General features: G+C 39.2%; 1 protein-coding gene across 18 annotated transcripts in view; it reads left to right on the top strand.

Annotated features, from left to right (window-relative positions):
• Positions 1 to 19,010, top strand: part of zmiz1 (zinc finger, MIZ-type containing 1) — a 227,222-nt gene that overhangs the window by 158,865 nt on the left and 49,347 nt on the right. For all 18 annotated transcript variants that reach the window (XM_031904889.1, XM_031904897.1, XM_031904894.1 and 15 more), the window contains 3 exons: positions 4,484 to 4,595; positions 10,204 to 10,317; positions 11,028 to 11,133. In XM_031904889.1, the coding sequence (XP_031760749.1) occupies positions 4,484 to 4,595; positions 10,204 to 10,317; positions 11,028 to 11,133 (332 nt within the window). The remainder of the gene's footprint in view (positions 1 to 4,483; positions 4,596 to 10,203; positions 10,318 to 11,027; positions 11,134 to 19,010) is intronic.

Here is a 19,010-nt window from a genome sequence, read left to right as displayed (position 1 = left end):
GACACATTCAGCACTATAAGTCAAATATATACCTAATTAAGGTATTTATTTAAGGTATAATAGTTTGATAATAATAAAAAATAAACAGCTTTCTTGCATGCACTGTTCATGTTATCCATGATTTAATTAAAAATCAGTAGGGGAAATTCATAAATCTCTGAACAGTCAATCATTTTGGACAACATTTATTTATTTATTACAAAAAGTGTCTGTGTAATGGCCTTTATTTTGTTGCCTCATTACTTCTTGTAGAATAGTGCTGTGCTTATTTTGAGTTTTACTGTTTAACAGGTCCAAGTAAAGACTAAAATATTTAGACGGTAAGGTTTGTAAACACTAAACCACTAACACATTACTCAGTTGGCTTGGGTCTGGAATTCTGGCTGACTGATCATAGTGGTGAGAGATCTAATGATCACTTGAAGCGTGACAGAGTTAAAAATGGGACAACCCTGTAAGATCTAACTATTGGGGCACTCCCGTAAGATTCAACTATTGGCCGAACTTAGCAAAGATCTACTTGTGCAGAGGCCTCAGCAAATTAGTGGATGTATCCCTGTATGGCCAACTTTATTTGTCCATGCTGTTTATTTTTATTGTATATTTACATGTTCTAATGCTAATTTGTCTGTGGGCTTATAAAGGTTTCCATAGCTTTGCCTTCTTTTGCATCAGTAAATGTGTTGATATGTTTTGCATATTGTAAAAAAACAGATATGTTCAACCTGACAATCTTCAGCAACTCTCAAACTATAACTCCCTACATACCCTGAAGGCTAAATGGGTTTTGTAATCAAGCAGTATCAGGTGGGCTTGCCTTATCTGTTTACTTGCTTTTCTCTTAGAATAGCTTAGGTTTCTCTGATTCATTTTATTCCTAATGTTTATTACTCTTCTCCACCCACTTGCCAATTGCTGCCATTTCAATGGTAAAACCGTTCCCTGGTCCCTTAAGTCCCTTAGCTTGTGTAGCAGTACCTCAGCATATTGAACCCTTCTTCTGCTTCTACATCAATTTATCTTATTTTTCTTTTGCTTTCAGTCCCATACTGCTTTTTATATGTATTTCTCTTCATCTCTGTGTGTTCAGGATCAGCTTTTTTGAGAGTGGCTGTCAGTGTGTTTGACTGCTTTTCCTAAGCTCTCTGTTTGCAAGCCCTGGAGGTGTGAAAGATGGCAGTGAATGGGGAGATAGTTAATCAATAACCACAAGGTCAGACAGACAGTGTCAGCTTTAGTACTCTCTGTTAGGAAGCAGCAGCAGAGGATTTGTAGGGACTTGTAAAGGCTTAAAGGAACATAGAGCATGGTGTCTGGGCAGCAGAGCCTGAAACACGCTTTTGTAGGTAAGGGAGACATCTAATGGCTGATGAGGGGAATGGCAGCAATTAACTATCACCAGTACAATAAACACAAGGCCATGTGCAGAACAGTAGGTTCCATTATATACATTTTAATACCACATTTTCTGTAATCAAGATGATAACTGAATAGTTATGTTGATGGTGTATATCATGGACCCCCAACTTTTTTACTCATGAACCCCACAAAGTTCAAAAAACGAGGCAGAAACCCTATAAATTGAGTCCAACGGACACAATAATCTCAACCCCCAGCATTTGAGGTCCTGCTTGTAGTAAAATTGTGTTTCTATGCTTCCAAAGATTTAAAAAGGGGAACCTACTTTGAAGACACTAGGGGCAACATCAAAAGGGGTGGTGAGCAACATGTTACTCATGAGCCAATGGCTGGGAATACACCAGTGATCCCCAACCAGTGCCTCATAAGCAACATATATTTAAAAGCCTATATCATTGTTCAGAAAGATTATTCCAGGTTTCTTGTAGGTTAGAGATACATAAGATGTTGCCAAGTGCCAATAAATACCAGGTTGGGTATGCAAAATGAAGCAAGAAAGGAAGTGTATTGCTGCCAGAGGAGAAGTAATGTGTGTGTGTTTGGAAAGATCAGAAGGAAGATGGAAATGTTATTATGTAGTCCACCACAAGGATGGAATTCATGGAACGTGTGTGGATCTAATGTTTCCCGTATTCTACTGTATGAACATATTCTTTATCGGTGTATGCTCTCTGAAGTTCATAGAGCAACCACTGAATGTCATGAAGTTATCAGCTTGTATACAATGTAGAGAAGATATGCCCATGGAGGAAATTATGCCAGTCTGCCCAGTTTTTTTTTTTTTTTTCAAAGTGTTTATTTATTTTGTTTTATTGAACAAACAAACAAACAGTAACATTGTATAACAAATATTATCTGATCAAGATGTAAATCGTCAGTTTACAAAGGATGTCCATACAATATTTAAGTCACACATGAATTGCTCAATACAGTACATTAAACAAGTTTTATACCATTGATGTTGTTGGTCTTTATTTATAAACTTATACTACTAAGGAAGTAGTGTTTCCTCCCAGCCTTGTGGCAGTCTGCCCAGTTTTAGTGTGTGTAGAACATACCCTCTTTGTCCTTTCTATGCCACCGCACTAGGGCACAGCAAGTTAGTATTGTTTACGCAATGGCAGTGACAAGTGTCACAAGTTATATATGGTACTATATGGTACTAACTAGAATGTAGCTGGGAGAAATGTATCAGTGGCTGGTTACTAGTAAGGTGCATCTATCTTCACTCTGTATTCTTTGTGTATGTGTACGCACATGTATACATACAGAAAGATTACAAGTGATGGCTGCACCTTTTCAATCAATGCATAGTCTTATGTTATGTCTTTCCATCAGGCCCTCAGGGAGAAATATGATATGGAGGCTGTAAAACAGGGGTAGTGTTTATATAATAACTTCCTTACTAGAGTCCTTAGCACTGCTCTATCATCACAGGCTAATCTTACTGCTGTGTGATTTACTATGGCCCACATGCCTCCTGCTGCTGCTGCAATTGGAAAGGGTAGATTAAATTACAAATCTATATTGGCCCACAGCAGAAAGGGTTACAAACACTGACTTAGAGTCTGCAGAAGAATTTGCTTATTGTATAGGTTGAATTTTTGTCAAAAAGAAAGTAGTACAAAATTGACTATGTTGCAGACCGTGTTAATATATAATTAGAGATGCACCAATCCCAGAATTTCGTTTAGAATTCACCCAAATCTTAGCATTTATTACAGATTTGAATCCTAAGATAATGCAGTTTTTTGGGGGATTTTTAAAAAAAAATCTGATGCAAAGTAAGGTGGCCATACACTGCAGATTAAAGGTGCTAATTTGAGTCTTTCAGAAAAATTCAGCAGCTTAGCTCTCCATGTATGGAGCCCTGACTGATATCTTGCCGAACATCATCCAGATATCAATTGGACATGATTGATTTTCCTATCGGATTGAGGATCGCATTGGCCTAATGATTTGGTCCTTACTCCAAGGGCTCCTACCCCTTTCATTGTAATGCAGTCATTTGGCCCAAGAGCCACACTATCGGATTAGAACAATATCACCCACCTTAGGCATATTGGGGGCAAGAGCCACTTTTTTGGCGCCCTCTTCAAATGAGCAAGTCTTATAGTGTATGAATTTGAAGTCAGTTTAATATTTGTTTTGATCTTTGATGAAAGATTTCATTTTCGACTGAATTCAGTGACTCCCTGTATGAAATATTTTTACTTAGAGTGGTCGACTTGTTCTCCTTTAAGTTTGACTGATGAAATACCCCACCCTGCCCCTATCTGAACCACATGGCTCCCTGCCCTGAAAAGTCCCTGGGATCCCAGTACCAATATCTTGACTGCAGACTTGTGCAGCCGCCATATTTTGCAGTGTCAAGGCAGAATCTTAGGGACTTAAGGGTTATATTTCACTGCATTTCAATATGGAAGTGATCAAGTAATAGTTTCCACTGGTTTTTGTAACCAGTTTCATGTTGGACAGATACACAACTAGGACAATGGCATGACATTGTGATATGATACCTATAAAATACCTAGCTCTGCAACCTAGCTCTAGTAAGTGCTGAGCATCAGCTCTGCTAAAACTCAACTTGCGTAACTGCTAAAAGAAAATGCCTTTTGCATCCATTTTTGAGTGATTACAAGATTTCATTGTTTCAATGGATATTCTCATTTTCATTTTCTAGCATTTTGTAGCCACAACAAAAAGCATTATGTGTCATTGAAGTTGCTAAAAATAAGATATTCTTTAACATGTTAACACTTAACTGAAAGATGACTCCTTTAATAGTTTGTTAGTACAATTTTGACAATTGTGATGGCTGGCTCACATCAAGTTAGCCAGACATTTTGATAACCGTAGTTTTGCCTGAGAAGGTCGTAAGGCTAATACTCTTTTTGGCAGTGCCCTAATGGAATGCATTTATTTAATGTTTAAATGATTTGTGCCAGACTTGATCCAAATTACAAAAAGTTTCTTTAACCGGAAAATCTGTCTATATTATTATATATATATGCCATTGTTGCTAGAATTTAAATAAAGTCTGATTTTTATTTTGTTTTTGCAGGTCTGAAGATCTTTCATGGCTTTCAGGTAGAAGAAGAGAGGAATTTAACAGAATGAACTCTATGGATAGGCACATACAACAGACTAATGACCGTCTGCAGTGCATAAAGCAGGTAAGCATACCGAGAAGGACCTGTTGCTTTTTGTTTTCAAACAAGAATTTTCCAAACAAACATAGACTTTTCTGAACTTGCACGGGATACACAAAGAGGTAGATTTATCAATTTTTATAAATAAAGTTGAGAAAACAAATAAAATCATAGATCTATATTCTTAAGCACTAGCATATTTGAAGGGGACCTGTCACCCACACATAAAGCTGTACAATAAAATTAAACATCAAACCCAAATTCTTTTTTCAATTAAATCATTCATATTCATAAATATATCTGAGCTTTCATTCATATATTGCCTGTCCTACCTCTATGCCTGAGGCGAAGAGGTAGGGTGGGCAATATATGACTGTCAGCTCAGATTTTTTATTACAATTACTTTAACTTTCCATTCAGCACTTCCTAGATATCATCTAGGTGGCAAATGCATAAGATTTCAAGTTGATATAAAGCTTTCCTTTATAACAGTGTTCACAAAATGGCACCTGCCTGTTCTGGCCTGCACAGGTGACTAGTGCAAATGGCATAAAACATCAAAAGATACTTCCTGTACCTGCATGGTTTTCCTATAAGTATTCCTACATTCAACCTGGAAATCAGGTCTGGAAAACATCTTGTATAGCATCAGTTAGCAAGCAGTTATTCACAGAGCCAGTTCTACAGCAGATACAAAGAGAAGCTAAACTGTTCATTATAAAAAGGTCTGACTGGTTGGTTGCAATTAATAGTTATATAAAACCATGTACGGTGCTATGCTTTTAATAAAAATAGTTATTTTTGTTCTATTTTATCAGAAGGCCTCCTCAACTTCCATAGTAAAAACAAATTATAACCTGTTGGGAGCACAGGCAAATATAAACTTTACATGCTAGTGGTGTAACAATCGAGGAAGCAGACCCTGTTGCGGGGGAATCCAGGGGGCAGGGGCCCGGACCACAAGGTCTGTTTCCTCCATTTTAAATGTAAATCCCTGCTCCACGCCAGTTCCCAGGTAGGAAACGGGTAGGGAGTGGGGATGTAGAGGTGAGTGCAAGGGGGACTGCATCACAGCATAAGAAGGACGCATCAGGGCAAGAGATGGGTGAGTTTGCTACTCTGCGATGGACCCCTCTGAAGATTTTTTGCAGGGGGGCCCAGTGCTGAGTAGTTACACTTCTCATACATGCTTAAATATTTATTGGCTTTTGGGTTTTTAATGCATCAGATTTGAGGGTTAAATTGCAATATAAAAATAATAGTATAATGTATCAAATTGTATTCAACCTGGTCAGCTTCATAAATAAGAGTAATGAGTAAATTATAATATGTTATAATTACGTGGAGGTAAAAGTGAGTAAGGTGAACCCCTGGGCTAGAATATAAATACTAATGCCAATGTTTGGTGAATGAATAGCATGAATGGCAAGTATTTCTGCTTACTTCAATCTCCAATTCTATGCCTTAGCAATGCATCCACATACTAAAAAGATTTGGTAACATGTAAAGTGGTGCTTGAAAGTTTGTGAACCCTTATATGAATGTGATCTAAAACATCATCTGATTTTCGAACAAGTCCTAAAAGTAGATGAAGAAAACCTAGTGAAACAAATAAATCAAAAATGATTATATTTGGTCATGTATTTATTGAAAGAAAATGAACGAATAACATATCTGTGTGTTGCAAAAGTAAGTGTATCGTGCTCTCAGTATTTGGGGTGACCCCACCCCCCCCGGTGCAGCATTATCTGCAACTAAACGTTTGCAGTAACTGTTGATCAGTCCTGCATATCGACTCTTCGATGTTGGTGGGTTTCCTCACATGAAAAACTCGCTTCAGGGCTTTCCATAACATTTAAGTTGGATTAAGGTCGGGACTTTGGCTTGGCCTCAGAACGTTAAATTTATTCTTCATTAGCCATTCTTTGGTAGAACAACATGTGTGTTTAGGATCGTTGTCATGAGCAACTCTTAAGATTCAGTTCATGGACAGATGTCTTGATTTTTTTCCTTTAGATTTTTCTGGTATAGTTCAGAATTCATTGTTCCATCAATGATGGCAAGCCATCCAGTCCCAGGTACAGCAAAACAGGCACAAACCAAAACACACCCACCACCATGTTTCACAGATGGGATAAGGTTCTTATGCTGGAATGCAGTATTTTTCTTTCTTCAAGTGTAATGCTCCTCATTTAATCCAGAAAATTCTATTTTGGCTTCATCTGCCTACAAAACATTATTCTAGTATCCTTCTGGTTTATCCACATGATCTTTAGCAAACTGTAGACGGTCAGCAATATTATGAAAGGGAGAGCAGTGGCTTTCTCCTTGGTACCCTGCCATACACACCATTGGTGTTCAGTGCTTGCCTGATGGTGGACTCATGAACACCAACATTCGCCAATGTGAGAAAAGCCTTCAGTTGCTTAGAAGTTACCCTGGGTTCCTTTATAACTTCTTGGACTTCTTCAGGCATCTTGCAGTTGGAATCTTTTATTTCTTCCATTTGTACACAACCTGTCTGACTGTTGATTGGTGGAGTCCAAACTCTTATCAGCTTTATGGGTATCAACAACTTTTTTTTTCTTTTCACATCCACAAATGTTTTGTATGTGTGATCAGGCTTTGCTAGATCCCCGTTCTTGAAATAAAACAGGGTCTCTCACTCACACCTCATCCCATTGACTGAAAACACCAGAGTCATCTTCAGATTATGATATTCCTAAGGGTTTACTTACTTTTGCCACATGCAGATATGATATTGGATCATTTTGTTTCAATAAATACATGACCAAATATAATAATTTTTACTCATTTTTTAACTAGGTTTGCTTCATCAACTTTTGGAACTTGTTTGAAAATCACATGATGTTTTAGGTCACATTCATATAAAAATATAGAATATTTTAAACTTTCGAGATCCACTGTATATATACTGTACAATACATACTTGAGTGTGAAAGCCTGTTTCAGCGCAAGGGCATGGGCAGCATGGTGGCTTAGTAATTAGCACTTCTGCCTTGCAGCGCTGGGGTCCTGAATTCAATCCTGGCCTGGACACTATCTGCAAGGAGTTTGTATGTCCTCCCCGTGTCTGTGTGGATTTCCTCAGGGTACTCCGGTTTTCACCCACACTCCAAAAATATACAAGCAGGTTAATTGGCTCCTTACTAAGTTGCCCATAGTGTGTGAATGAGATATGGACCTTGGACTGTAAGTTCCTCTAGGGCAGGGACAGATGTGAATAATGAATAACCTCTGTAAAGTGCTGCGTAAATGTGTCCAAGATAAAATATGTGAATGGCAGCATGTTTCATGTGTGGTAATGATCTCAATGGTACATTATAATTTACAATCTCTTGTGAGTGAGGTATCAAGATCTATGAAACAAATTTTCTGATTTTAGAAAATCAGCAATGAAAAGATAACACAGACTGGTGTTCCTTGTATCAGATGCAGTTATTACACTTTCCAATTTATTATAGTTCAAATTAAACAATTTCAATTAGCAACTGTTTGTATCAAATGTTATCTAATTTTGTGTGCATTGGTTAAATTAAAGAACCAGTAACACCCAAAATGAAGGTTTTACATTCATTTTAATGTAATGCACCTTATTATTGCACTGGTAAAAATTTGCTTTAGAAAAGGTGACCATACACTGGTTGATAAAAGCTGCCAAGGGACAGCTTTTCAGCCCATATATGGGGACCTCAGACGGGCCTGCCCAACTGATTTCTGGCTTAAAATTGGTCATTTGTCAATACAGCATGTTTAAATAATTTTGTCAGGGCAAACAGTACGTCAGCACATTGATGTAGTCCTTATCCCGATAGCCTGAATCATGTCAGTGTGATCCAATTGTTTAGCCCAAGGCCTAAATGATTGGATCAATCCAATATTGACCACCTCAATGTAGGCATATTAGTGAAAGATTTGCTTGTTTGGTGACCTATGTCCAGCATACGACTACAGTTTTAAGTTGCTTTGTAATCATGGGGATAGCCATTCCAGTTAAAGGCTCTGGCACACGGGGAGATTAGTTGCCCGCGACAAAACTCCCTGTTCGCGGGCGACTAACCTCCCCAAGTTGCCGCCAGTTGCCATCCCACCGGCGATGGCAACTTCGGCGATTTCCCGAAATCGCGCCGCTGCGTGTGCCATCCCACCGGCGACTTACATTGTCGCTGGTGGGATGGCAACTGGCGGCAACTCGGGGAGATTAGTCGCCCGCGAACAGGGAGTTTTGTCGCGAGTCCTAAATGGGGCACAAGTTTACACAGCAGATAACAGATAAGCTGTATAGAATACAAAGGAAGATAAGCAAGGGTCAAATGGCATTGATGGCTTTCAGAAGGACTACAGAACAAAATAATTTCTCATATAAAATGTTATTAAATATATTTATTGTCAAGAAAGTAGGAGCTGTATGAATATATACAAACTTTATTTTTGATTTTGACATTATTTGTTTATGGTTTGTCAACTGCTTTGAGCCCTGTGAGATTTTAGGGCTATCAAATCTGGGTTGTGTTGACTTACGCTGTGCTCTTGCTAAAGCTGGCCATACACGCACCAATAATATCGTATGAAACCTCGTTTCGTACGATATTTGTGCGTGTATGGCAAGTCGTGAGTCGACTCACCCATCGGCCCGGTTAAAAGATTTTGTTCGGGCGCCATAGAAGGCGCCTGAGCAAAATCTGCCGTCAGGGCTGAATCGGCAGAAGGTGGTAGAAATCCTATTATTTCTACCTCCTTATCTGCCGTTTCAGTCCTGAATGGTTAGTGGCAGATTGTACGATCTTTCGTGCGAACATGCTAAAATCGCCCCGCGTGTGGCCACCTTAAGAGCTGCATTCTAAACATCCCTAATTGTTTGTGCAGGCATATGTAGCCGAAATACGCATAAAACACGAGAGAATGCAAAGTTACGTGTTTTTATTTCGGCTACATGTGCCTGCACCTGAGCGTATCTCATTCATTCAGGTGCAGGCACATGTAGGAGGTGTAGGGCAGTATTTTCAGCAAGCACTTTTCCGCTTGCCGAAAATATCCGCCCAACGCCTTGTCTGCCATCAGCCTTATATTGCAAAGTATAAGAAACGCTCTGCCTATCTGTGTGGATGTAATAGGGACCTTCAATTGTAATGATAACAGCATACAAAGTTGTTTTAACTTACTTAAAATTAAAGAACTTTTAGCCCATAAGGAACAATATGTATACTGGTGCTATTGCATTAAATCTATAGGAGTAGTGAAGCTACCAATGTAAACGATTACTAGGGGCTAGTAGAGGATTTTTTTGCCCATTGCACAAGCTTCCTCTGCTTTTTAACTTTTATGCACACCGCCCACTGTTTTGTTCCATAGAAAGTACTATATAATGTATTTCTGATAATTGGGCTTGCAGGAATATGCTGGAGAAGCTCTATTAACTGATGCGTTTTTGAAAAAAACATGTTTTCCTTTGACCGTATTCCATTAAAATAAATCTTTTGACGTTCTTCTGGAGAATATAACTATATACAATTTTAGTGCTGTCCAAATGTGGCTTTTGGACTTCCATGTGTCCACTCTAGTCTAGCAATGCAGGTTCTTGTTCATTTTGTTATTTAATCTCTCATTGCAGCACTTACAGAACCCTGCAAATTTTCACAATGCAGCCACAGAGCTTTTGGACTGGTGCGGTGATCCCCGAGCTTTTCAGAGACCATTTGAACAGAGTCTTATGGGCTGTTTGACGGTATGTCCTGGCTTTGTTGCTTATCTCCATCCTAATAAGCCTTTTTTTTTTTTTTAATAAAATATGTCTTAGAACAATCTTAGAAACACTAACCTTCTTATGTAATTAAAAAAAGGTGCCTAGGTGCAGTAGCCCATACCAACCGATAAGATGTTTGCTTTTAAACAGCTAACAGCTAAAAAAAATTTGGAGACCCCTGCTATAAGTGATGAGATGTAAGCTCCCACGAGCAAGGCCCTTGACACCTAACTGTATTTGTATGTATGTATGTATACCGATTGGTCTAGTATTTATATCCCTTTATGCTGTAGGAAACAATGGCGCTATATAGATAATAGTAATGCTAATAATTAAACCTGTAGTAAACAAATACAAAATTTGCCTAGGTGCAGTTAGCCATAGCAACCTATAAGATGTTTGCTTGTAAACAGGTGACCTGTAAATGCTACTTTTTAATTGTTTGCTGTAGGTGATTGAACCTGTTGCAAAAAAACACCTGTATCATTTGTGTGTGCCACACTGATGGTTCATACACACTTATATTCCTTTCACTAGCCTGTTGGCTGGTTACCAGCTTTATAATTCATATACTTTCAATTAAAGTGGGTGAGCAACATATCAGTAGCTGATATGTTGATTCTTGGAATTGTTATGTAGGTCAATAAAAAGCTTGTCAAGGAATTCTGTGTCTTATGTTTCTCCTCCCACAGGTGGTTAGCCGAGTTGCAGCACAACAAGGTTTCGATCTGGACCTTGGATACAGGCTGCTAGCTGTATGTGCAGCCAACAGAGACAAGTTCACTCCCAAATCAGCAGGTATGATGAAAACCTTTTTGTATTTATGTTTTGGGAACAAGAAATCTTCTTGAGAAACCAACTAAGCAGTGTTGTGCTCTACACAAGCCAGGGCCTGTCATGTGTAATATTTGTACATGGTTGCTTAGTAACAACTTGGTATCTACCTATTTGTTGGGTTTTGTATTTTAACTCTTTTCTAGGCCTGATGCTTATTTAAAGGAGACATATTGGATAAATGGAAAAAACCCTAATTTTGTAGGAAATTATCAATAATATATGGTGCTGGTTTCACTTTGGGCTAAAAATGAACCCTATCTGTAAAAATGTCCCCTTTATTGGAGCTCCCTATAGATCCTATTAGTTCTCTGTCCCTGTTTCAAATAAATGGTGGACATTTTCTATCGGCCCTTCCCAGAAGCACAGCAGGAGGGGGATAGCCAATCACAGCCCTGCACGCACACAAGCAAAGACAGGCTTCAGTTCCCTATCAGGTCAGCATAGCTGCTGATTGGTTCCTGTCCTACAGTGCTGTGTACTGAGATTCGTCTGCACATCCAGAGAATTCAGCCAGCAGGAAGTGAAACAGATGGGCGGGACTAGTGGGGTTTTGGTGGAATTTCTCAATAAATCAGTCCAAAACACAACTTTTTTTAAGCACAATCTTTCTATATTTATAGGAGTATAATTCACTGGTATGTTCTTAATTTTTATATATGTCTCCTTTAGCAGGGCCAGGCTAAGAAGGCTCTGTGTGTCTGTCTTATGTCTTTCCTAAACTTTTTATTGATGATTTGATGCCTTGCTTAAAAGCCATTGGGGTCTATTAAATGCTCTGTCACAGCAGGCCAGGGTGTGGTTTATTCTTGGGCAAACTAAAATAACTGAAGATTATTAAGATCAAACTCATCCCATAATAGACTCACTATTGCTTTGTGCTTGTTAACTGTGCATTAAGGTGGACATTGTTTGGTTTTTGTCTGTTGTTGAGTGACTTATTACATCTCCCTGAGATTCCCATAAATTATATTTGAGGGGTATGTTGCTAACTGCTTGTTGTCAGTGTTAAAGTGAAGACTCTATAGCATATTTATAGGCTATTTTGGGGGAAGCAGGGTTAAGTATATTTTTATTATTATATAGGCATAGACCAGTACATCTTGATAGCTCCTCCTGGACTGTAGCAAGGTTAGCATCTTCCTCCAAGGGTTTGTACACTGACTGCCAAGGAGCCTTTGAGGTCAGCTGTCTGTGTAGTGATTTATGGCTCCAAATTATGTGTGAAAAATAAGGAAGGGGGAATAAAGGTTTCTATGTAATTTTGCCATTGACCTGCCATCCCCGTTGTATGTTCTAGTCACAAATCAGAGGAGGGAGTTCATACGTTCTATGAATGAGTCATTAGTTTTGCGCTGCCAGGAGAAGCATTTGTATGCATGCGGTGCTTGGGAGCCCTGCTGGATTGGACTCTGCCCAAAATATGCAGACAATGTAGTTACCTTGTTATAGCTGAGCGGGGTGAATAGATGCTACACTGTGCTACAATATATTTCTCAGCCAAGTCTGCTGATACCAAGGAACCACTTTTCACTGCTGTGAAAATAGGGGAATATGGTTTTCTGCACTGTGTCAATTATATAGCTTCATAACACTATTGCATAATGTATAACATACATTGCCATTTAGAGGTCTTGTCTACCATCTTCTGTATATTTTTTTATTCTCTTTCTTGATATTGTGCCAATGTGTTGCAATGCGTTTACAGAGCTTGTCATTCTCATCTTTCCTTGCCCCAGTTCATGGGGAAAAATATAAACTCCTAAATGCACCATTTAGTGGGTACCGCTAATAAGGCAGGCTTTCTATCACCCCAAAATCTTGTTTCTGTGCCAGAAAGGGGACCCAATGCCCATGCAGAGACTACTTAATTACCTAGGATTTTTAAATACCTTTATAATGGATATGGATGTGTTAATAAAAAATTTTTTTTATGTCTGGGTACCGGTCCTCTTTAATGTCTCTGCAGCATAAATGGAAGTGATACAGACCAAGATAGTGGCCACCAACACCCCAACTCATCTCTACACTTCTTTCTGTACTAAAATAGTAATTCCTTTTTGGCAGTCAGTTCTGTGGTTTAGGAGCAGGTCCTGGGTTAGGGTTTTGCCACCTTTGTCCTTACAGTAAAAACCAGGCTGCCCAACGTCTATGGGGTGAAAGAAGGAGGCAGCTGATAAAAGCAGTATTAAAATGCCTAGGAAGTTAACCAAGATCATGGTACAGTCCCTGTTGAAAAGTTTGGTCCAGGTGCCCAATACTTGCACCACCTAACCACCAATTCCCACCTAGATAGTCGTCTAGTTCTTATGAAATAATGACGTCATACAAGAAATCTGTTGGGCTTTTATAGAGGCTGTGGAATACACAAGTTTCTTAAAGGAACATATTTTGCTCCAGGTCTTAATCTGGGCAGCTTTATTTAAAGGGCCTATAAATAATAATACTACTAATCTCCAAAGAATTTTGAGTTCTGTGTTGGTTTCTTTTGGGTACTCCGGTTTCTTCACACACTCCAAAAACATACAGGTTAATTGGCTTATTTATAACATTTAACATGGTATGTGATAGAGACCTTGGTTTGTAAGCTCTAAGCTCTTGGTGCTTATGCTCTTTTTAGTTATGACCATACACATGTATTACAAGTGTCCCTGACTTAAACTCTAGTGGGATGACTAGCTGTATATATTTCCAACTTGATTACACTCCTTGATGACCAAATGATGCTTATATTCGATATATTGGCTGGAGGACATAGGCCAACCCATGGGTTAGTGCGGTTTTGGTGTTATCTAAATTATTTGATTGAAATTGAGTCTATGGGAGATGGCCTCTCCATATTTTAGAGCTTTCCGGATAACAGGTTTCCGGATAAAGTATCTCATACCTATATGTGTGGTCCTCTTCTGACAGTTTCTGTCAAGCCTGTTTACATTTTAGCTTTGATTCTTTATTTGCAACTCTGCTCTTTTAGCCAATGAATTGCACAAACAGAAATGTAGATTATAGTAGTAGGAGACATTTCGCTGACTTTGTTTTGATGATAGCTCCAGCAGTAATTATTTAATATACTTTGTAAACTGCATAGTGCTTCATTCTGTTAAATGTAAACTGAGAGTTATCCAGACAGGCTAAAAATATCCCCCAGATTAGTGTCTTGGAGAAGGATGCAAGCCACACATGCCAGTGTATTTATATATTGGCTATTTGTAGTTAGCAGAAAGTGACGACCTGGAAAATTTTAACGACATACTTATTTTTACATGTTAATTAAAAATTCCCTTTGGGTGACTCCTGTGCCTGTCTTGTACAAAATGTGTTATTCACAATACAAAGCAGGTTTTGTGTGTGTGTGTGTGTGTATATATATATATATATATATATATATATATATATATATGTATGTATATATGTAATATTGTGGTGCAATATTATAACAAAACATGTTTGTCTTATTGCATACAGGGCTACTACTATGTATGACTACATACGTATCTGACGTACCTGAAACTGTGTGTTATTCTAGTTATTGCTACAACATGCTGTCAGTGGTAGTTAAACTGACTTCATAAATATGTCAAGTGGTCTTAATCAGTTTGTACCTCTGATCTGCTGCATTTAATCATTGTCTCCTTGCAAATAAAAGCTCTAAAGCAGACATTAAGTCCAAGAGCGAGCTTTTTTGAGAAACTGAGACCTGCAGAATCTTATCTGGTTGCTGAATTTTTCCCTTGTTTCTTGGTTTCTGGAGGTAAAAATAATATGTTTACAAAGTAGAATGAAAAAAAAAAACAGTTGAGTTACCTGGAGGATTTAGCAACACCCACAGGAATTCCGTGCTAACTAGGTCACACTTGAGAGCAGCAGGGATGTAACCATGGACTGGCTCACTGGGAGTGCAGCTGGATCTTTACTTGCTACAGGCTCTGGCTGCCCAGGCTCCTATCCCACTGGTACAGCTCCTCCTGGAGAAGACTGCACCCTGTGTTTTTCTCCCTGGAATCAGGTGGGTCTCAGTGAGCTGTTGTGGGAGATGATAAAGTCACTGCAGCTCAGAAACTCATTGGAGGGCCCCCACCAGCTGTAATCAAACATTAAATTCTTCAGGCACCTGCCCATGTGTCCATCCCACTCAGAAACTAGAAAACTCTTATTCTGGTGTTTTTCAAAAGCCATAATAGTTATCACAGATTATCATTGAAGAGAGTTCCTAGTTTTTGTAAGATGTTTACTGTGTTTTAAAAACCTGAACTATGATCTGAGGGTGAAATGTCTTTTTCTGGCTTACTGTATTAAGAGTTGGAAAAGACCCTGTGTTTGCTGATGGCATTTACAGAAGTGCATGTTATTTCGTGCTACTCTGGAAGGGATAGATATGAATTGGATGGGAGCACAGTGTATGTGCATGTTTGGAAATAGATTCCCATGTATTTTCTTTATTTTCTGGTTAGTCTGCACATCAAGTGCAGAGAATGGTTGCCATGGTTATGTCGTGCAAGTAAAGCTGGCATCTCACACTGGGTCACTATCTCCTCTTGTCACCGAAGGGCTTTCATCAAAAATGGTGCCAAGGAGCTCTCAGAAATATTACTGCTATTTTTGCTTTCCCTGGAAATTTTAGTCTAAATTGATTACAGCAATTATGAGTGGTGTGTCCAGGGTGATGCTTCAGTATCTTGTTCATGGTGGTATACCAGCATGCTCTCACTTTCCACCTTCTAGCCCCCCTCCTCCTCCTATTTCTCCTTGCATCTTCTGAATCCTAGATCTTCCTTCCTCTCCCTCCTCCCCTTCTGGTCTATCTATTCATCTCTCCCCCTTCCATCATTTCCCTCCCTCAATTGTTCTGACTCCCCCCCCCCCACCCCATTCTCTCTTTTTTTCTAGTGCAGAAAATGGGATTCCATACAAAAGCATAAGGTGTACTGTGTCCTTAGCCATCTGACTTAAATATTTGGTGGGTGAGGCATGGGGCCATATTTGGGCTATAAATCTTAAGTCTAACCTAACCCTGCGAGTGTGGGACCCCGCAAATTAATCAGTTAACAGTGACAAATGTTAAAGTGTGCACACCGTGATCTAGTGTTGATTCTCTTCAACTCTGCTGTTGGAATCATTCCTTGTCTGCTAAGGGAAATTGGTTAGAAGATTCTGAGCATGTTCAAAATAACTCGGGCACTTTATGTCCATTGACTGTTCACTGCTCTGCAGAACAGTTTATTGGTTCATTAGTCATTCTCCTGCTCTTTTCTTTGTTATTATTATGCCTTTTGTTTGTCATTTACTGATCATTCTGTATTATATCCAGGTTTTTACTTAAATGTATGGTGTTTGTATGTGTATGCATTGTATATATGATTTGTGATGGTCTGAAAATATTGTAATAGACAATGACGTTGTCTATTTCTATTTACACTTTTTGGGATTAAAGTGAAGTGTGGATTCTCCGAACGAAAGAACAGTGTGTTGAGTTCCCAGCATCATTGATTTGTTCCTGCTGCAAATAGCTGTAGGGCACAGAATGGCAAGTTCTACTTTATTACAAGGCCTTAAATAAGAACAGAGGCTATGCCTTGGATACACCCATCAGTGCTGGTGTACTGTTTACTTGGTTAGTTACATGTTCACTGAACTGGCATTACGTTATTGCCTGCCAGGATTCATTGATATTGCCGTGCTGTGTGTTGCCAGACAACATCCGGCATAGCATAGATCAAAGAGCAACTTGGTAACATATAATCCAGCAGTTAGGTCCATAGGTGCCTTAGACAGTACAATCTACAGCAGGCATGTGTTTAAATGACAAAAAGTACCTGCAATGCTGTTTAATGATGCAATAAATGATATACAGGCTAAATATTCAAAATATCTTAATTTTTGTTTTCCTTTGTTAAATATATTTTTTTCAATTATATGTAGTTATCCAGCTTGTCTGTAATAAATTACAGTGTGCGCATGGGCAGAGAATTTGTCTCAATGTTGATATACATTTGGTGACTGTGTAACAATACTGGAAGATTTTTCCTTGTCTGGGACCCAGACAAGGAAACCAACCCGCACCCAACCCTAACCCATAAAATGTTGCCATTGTAGGACCCGCACCCAACCTGTACCCACTTCTGTCCGCCCTGTGTGCTACTTCTGTGTGCATCTTAGGTTCCAAGATAGGGGAACTTCAGGAGCAGACAAATTTCATCCCTTACCCACCTCACCTAACGGTAAAACCTACAGGTTTCACGGGGTTGCAGGTCAACCTGCACATCACTACTGGGTACCATTCAAATACTTGCAGTTCTAACTGCAATAAACCAGCAAATGGTAACTGGTAATTCATCCAGTTCTGTGTTTTTGTAGTGTCCAAAAAGCACAACAGTCATTGGCTACTTTATTTTAAATGGTGACTCATACGTAACAAATTTTATTTACAGTGCATTTCTTTAGACCCTTCTGTCTAAAATGAACTGTAAAACTGAAATTAAGATTGTTGGTGTTAAGCATTTGGAAATAACATAATACATACAAGAACTTTTCTGGTTTAAATTAACTAATAGTTGGCAGCACTAGGCTGTATGCCGTTTTCACTTCATAGCTAGGAGACTGCTACGGCATGATGCACTTGGAAGTCCTAGAGAAGCTAATTCCATTGCCTTTTCCTAGAGCTTTAAACAAGTACATTACTCTTAGCATCTGAATTTTCAAATGGTAGCTGCAGAAATTTGTGTATACAGATTGTATTTCCAGGATCTAGAAACATGTTAGAAGCAGAAATTGTCTGTGAATTAAGTATTATTTTACCATTATTTAACCAGATAATCTTTTGTTTTGATATTTCCTCAGAGTGTAGTGAGTTACATACATTTTAAGAATTTATTTATTATTTATGAGCATGTTTTGATATTGCTACATGTGGCTTACAGGATCTTCATGGGTTGACTCTCAGAATTATTTCAGAGTAGAATGTGGGGTTTATATGCAGGGCTGTCACAGTACGTTACATAGTTAAGTTGGGTTGAAAAAAGACATGGTCCATCAAGTTCAATCCCTCTAACCAAACCCCAGTGCACATATAGACTTATACCAAAATATCTATACACACACATATATAAACTATATATAACAATATCTATAGTAATTGTAGATTTTAATATCATAATAGCATTGGATATTATGCGTAAAAGAAATCATCCTAGCCACTCTAAGGGCATTAACAGACATTGTTGCCCTCACTGTGAAAAACCACCTACGCTGCTTCAAATGACAATTCTTTTCCTCTAATACAGTGGTCCTCAAACTACGGCCCACGTGCCGGATTCGGCCCCCCAGGGGAATTTACCTGGCCCCCGGCTGCGTCCTCAACCCTGGCAACGGAGAGAAAGGACGCAGCAGGGAGCGGGACGGGGGAGCTGAGAGGGAGAACGCAGAGACAGAGGGCAGACCGGGGGGAACTGGCAGAGGTAGGAGTTAGCGGGAGTCTGACGAACAGAGCGCGGGAGATGGGAGGGTGGACGGACGGAGTGCTGGGGTGGTGGGGGGGGATGGATACAGGATGCAGCAGTGGGTCACACAGTTTGACGATGGGGGGGGGGGATGGCGTTGATGGTCGTGGTGATAGCAGTCTGGCCCCCCACGGTCTGAGGGGCCATGATATGGCCCCTTCCCTAAGAAGTTTGAGGACCCCTGCTCTAATATATACGGGTTGCTTCTGGTGCACTGAATGTTCTTTTGGGTAAAAACATCCCCTATCTATTCATAATCCCATCTAATGTACTTGTACAGAGTAATCATGCCCCCTCCAGAGGAAACAACCCCCAACCTTGACAGTCTAACCTCATATGTTTAAT

This window comes from Xenopus tropicalis, chromosome 7 (genome assembly GCF_000004195.4).
Source record: "Xenopus tropicalis strain Nigerian chromosome 7, UCB_Xtro_10.0, whole genome shotgun sequence".
Lineage (NCBI taxonomy): Eukaryota > Metazoa > Chordata > Amphibia > Anura > Pipidae > Xenopus > Xenopus tropicalis.
Note: the sequence above shows the minus strand (reverse complement) of the source record. Positions and strands in the feature narration are given on the sequence as shown.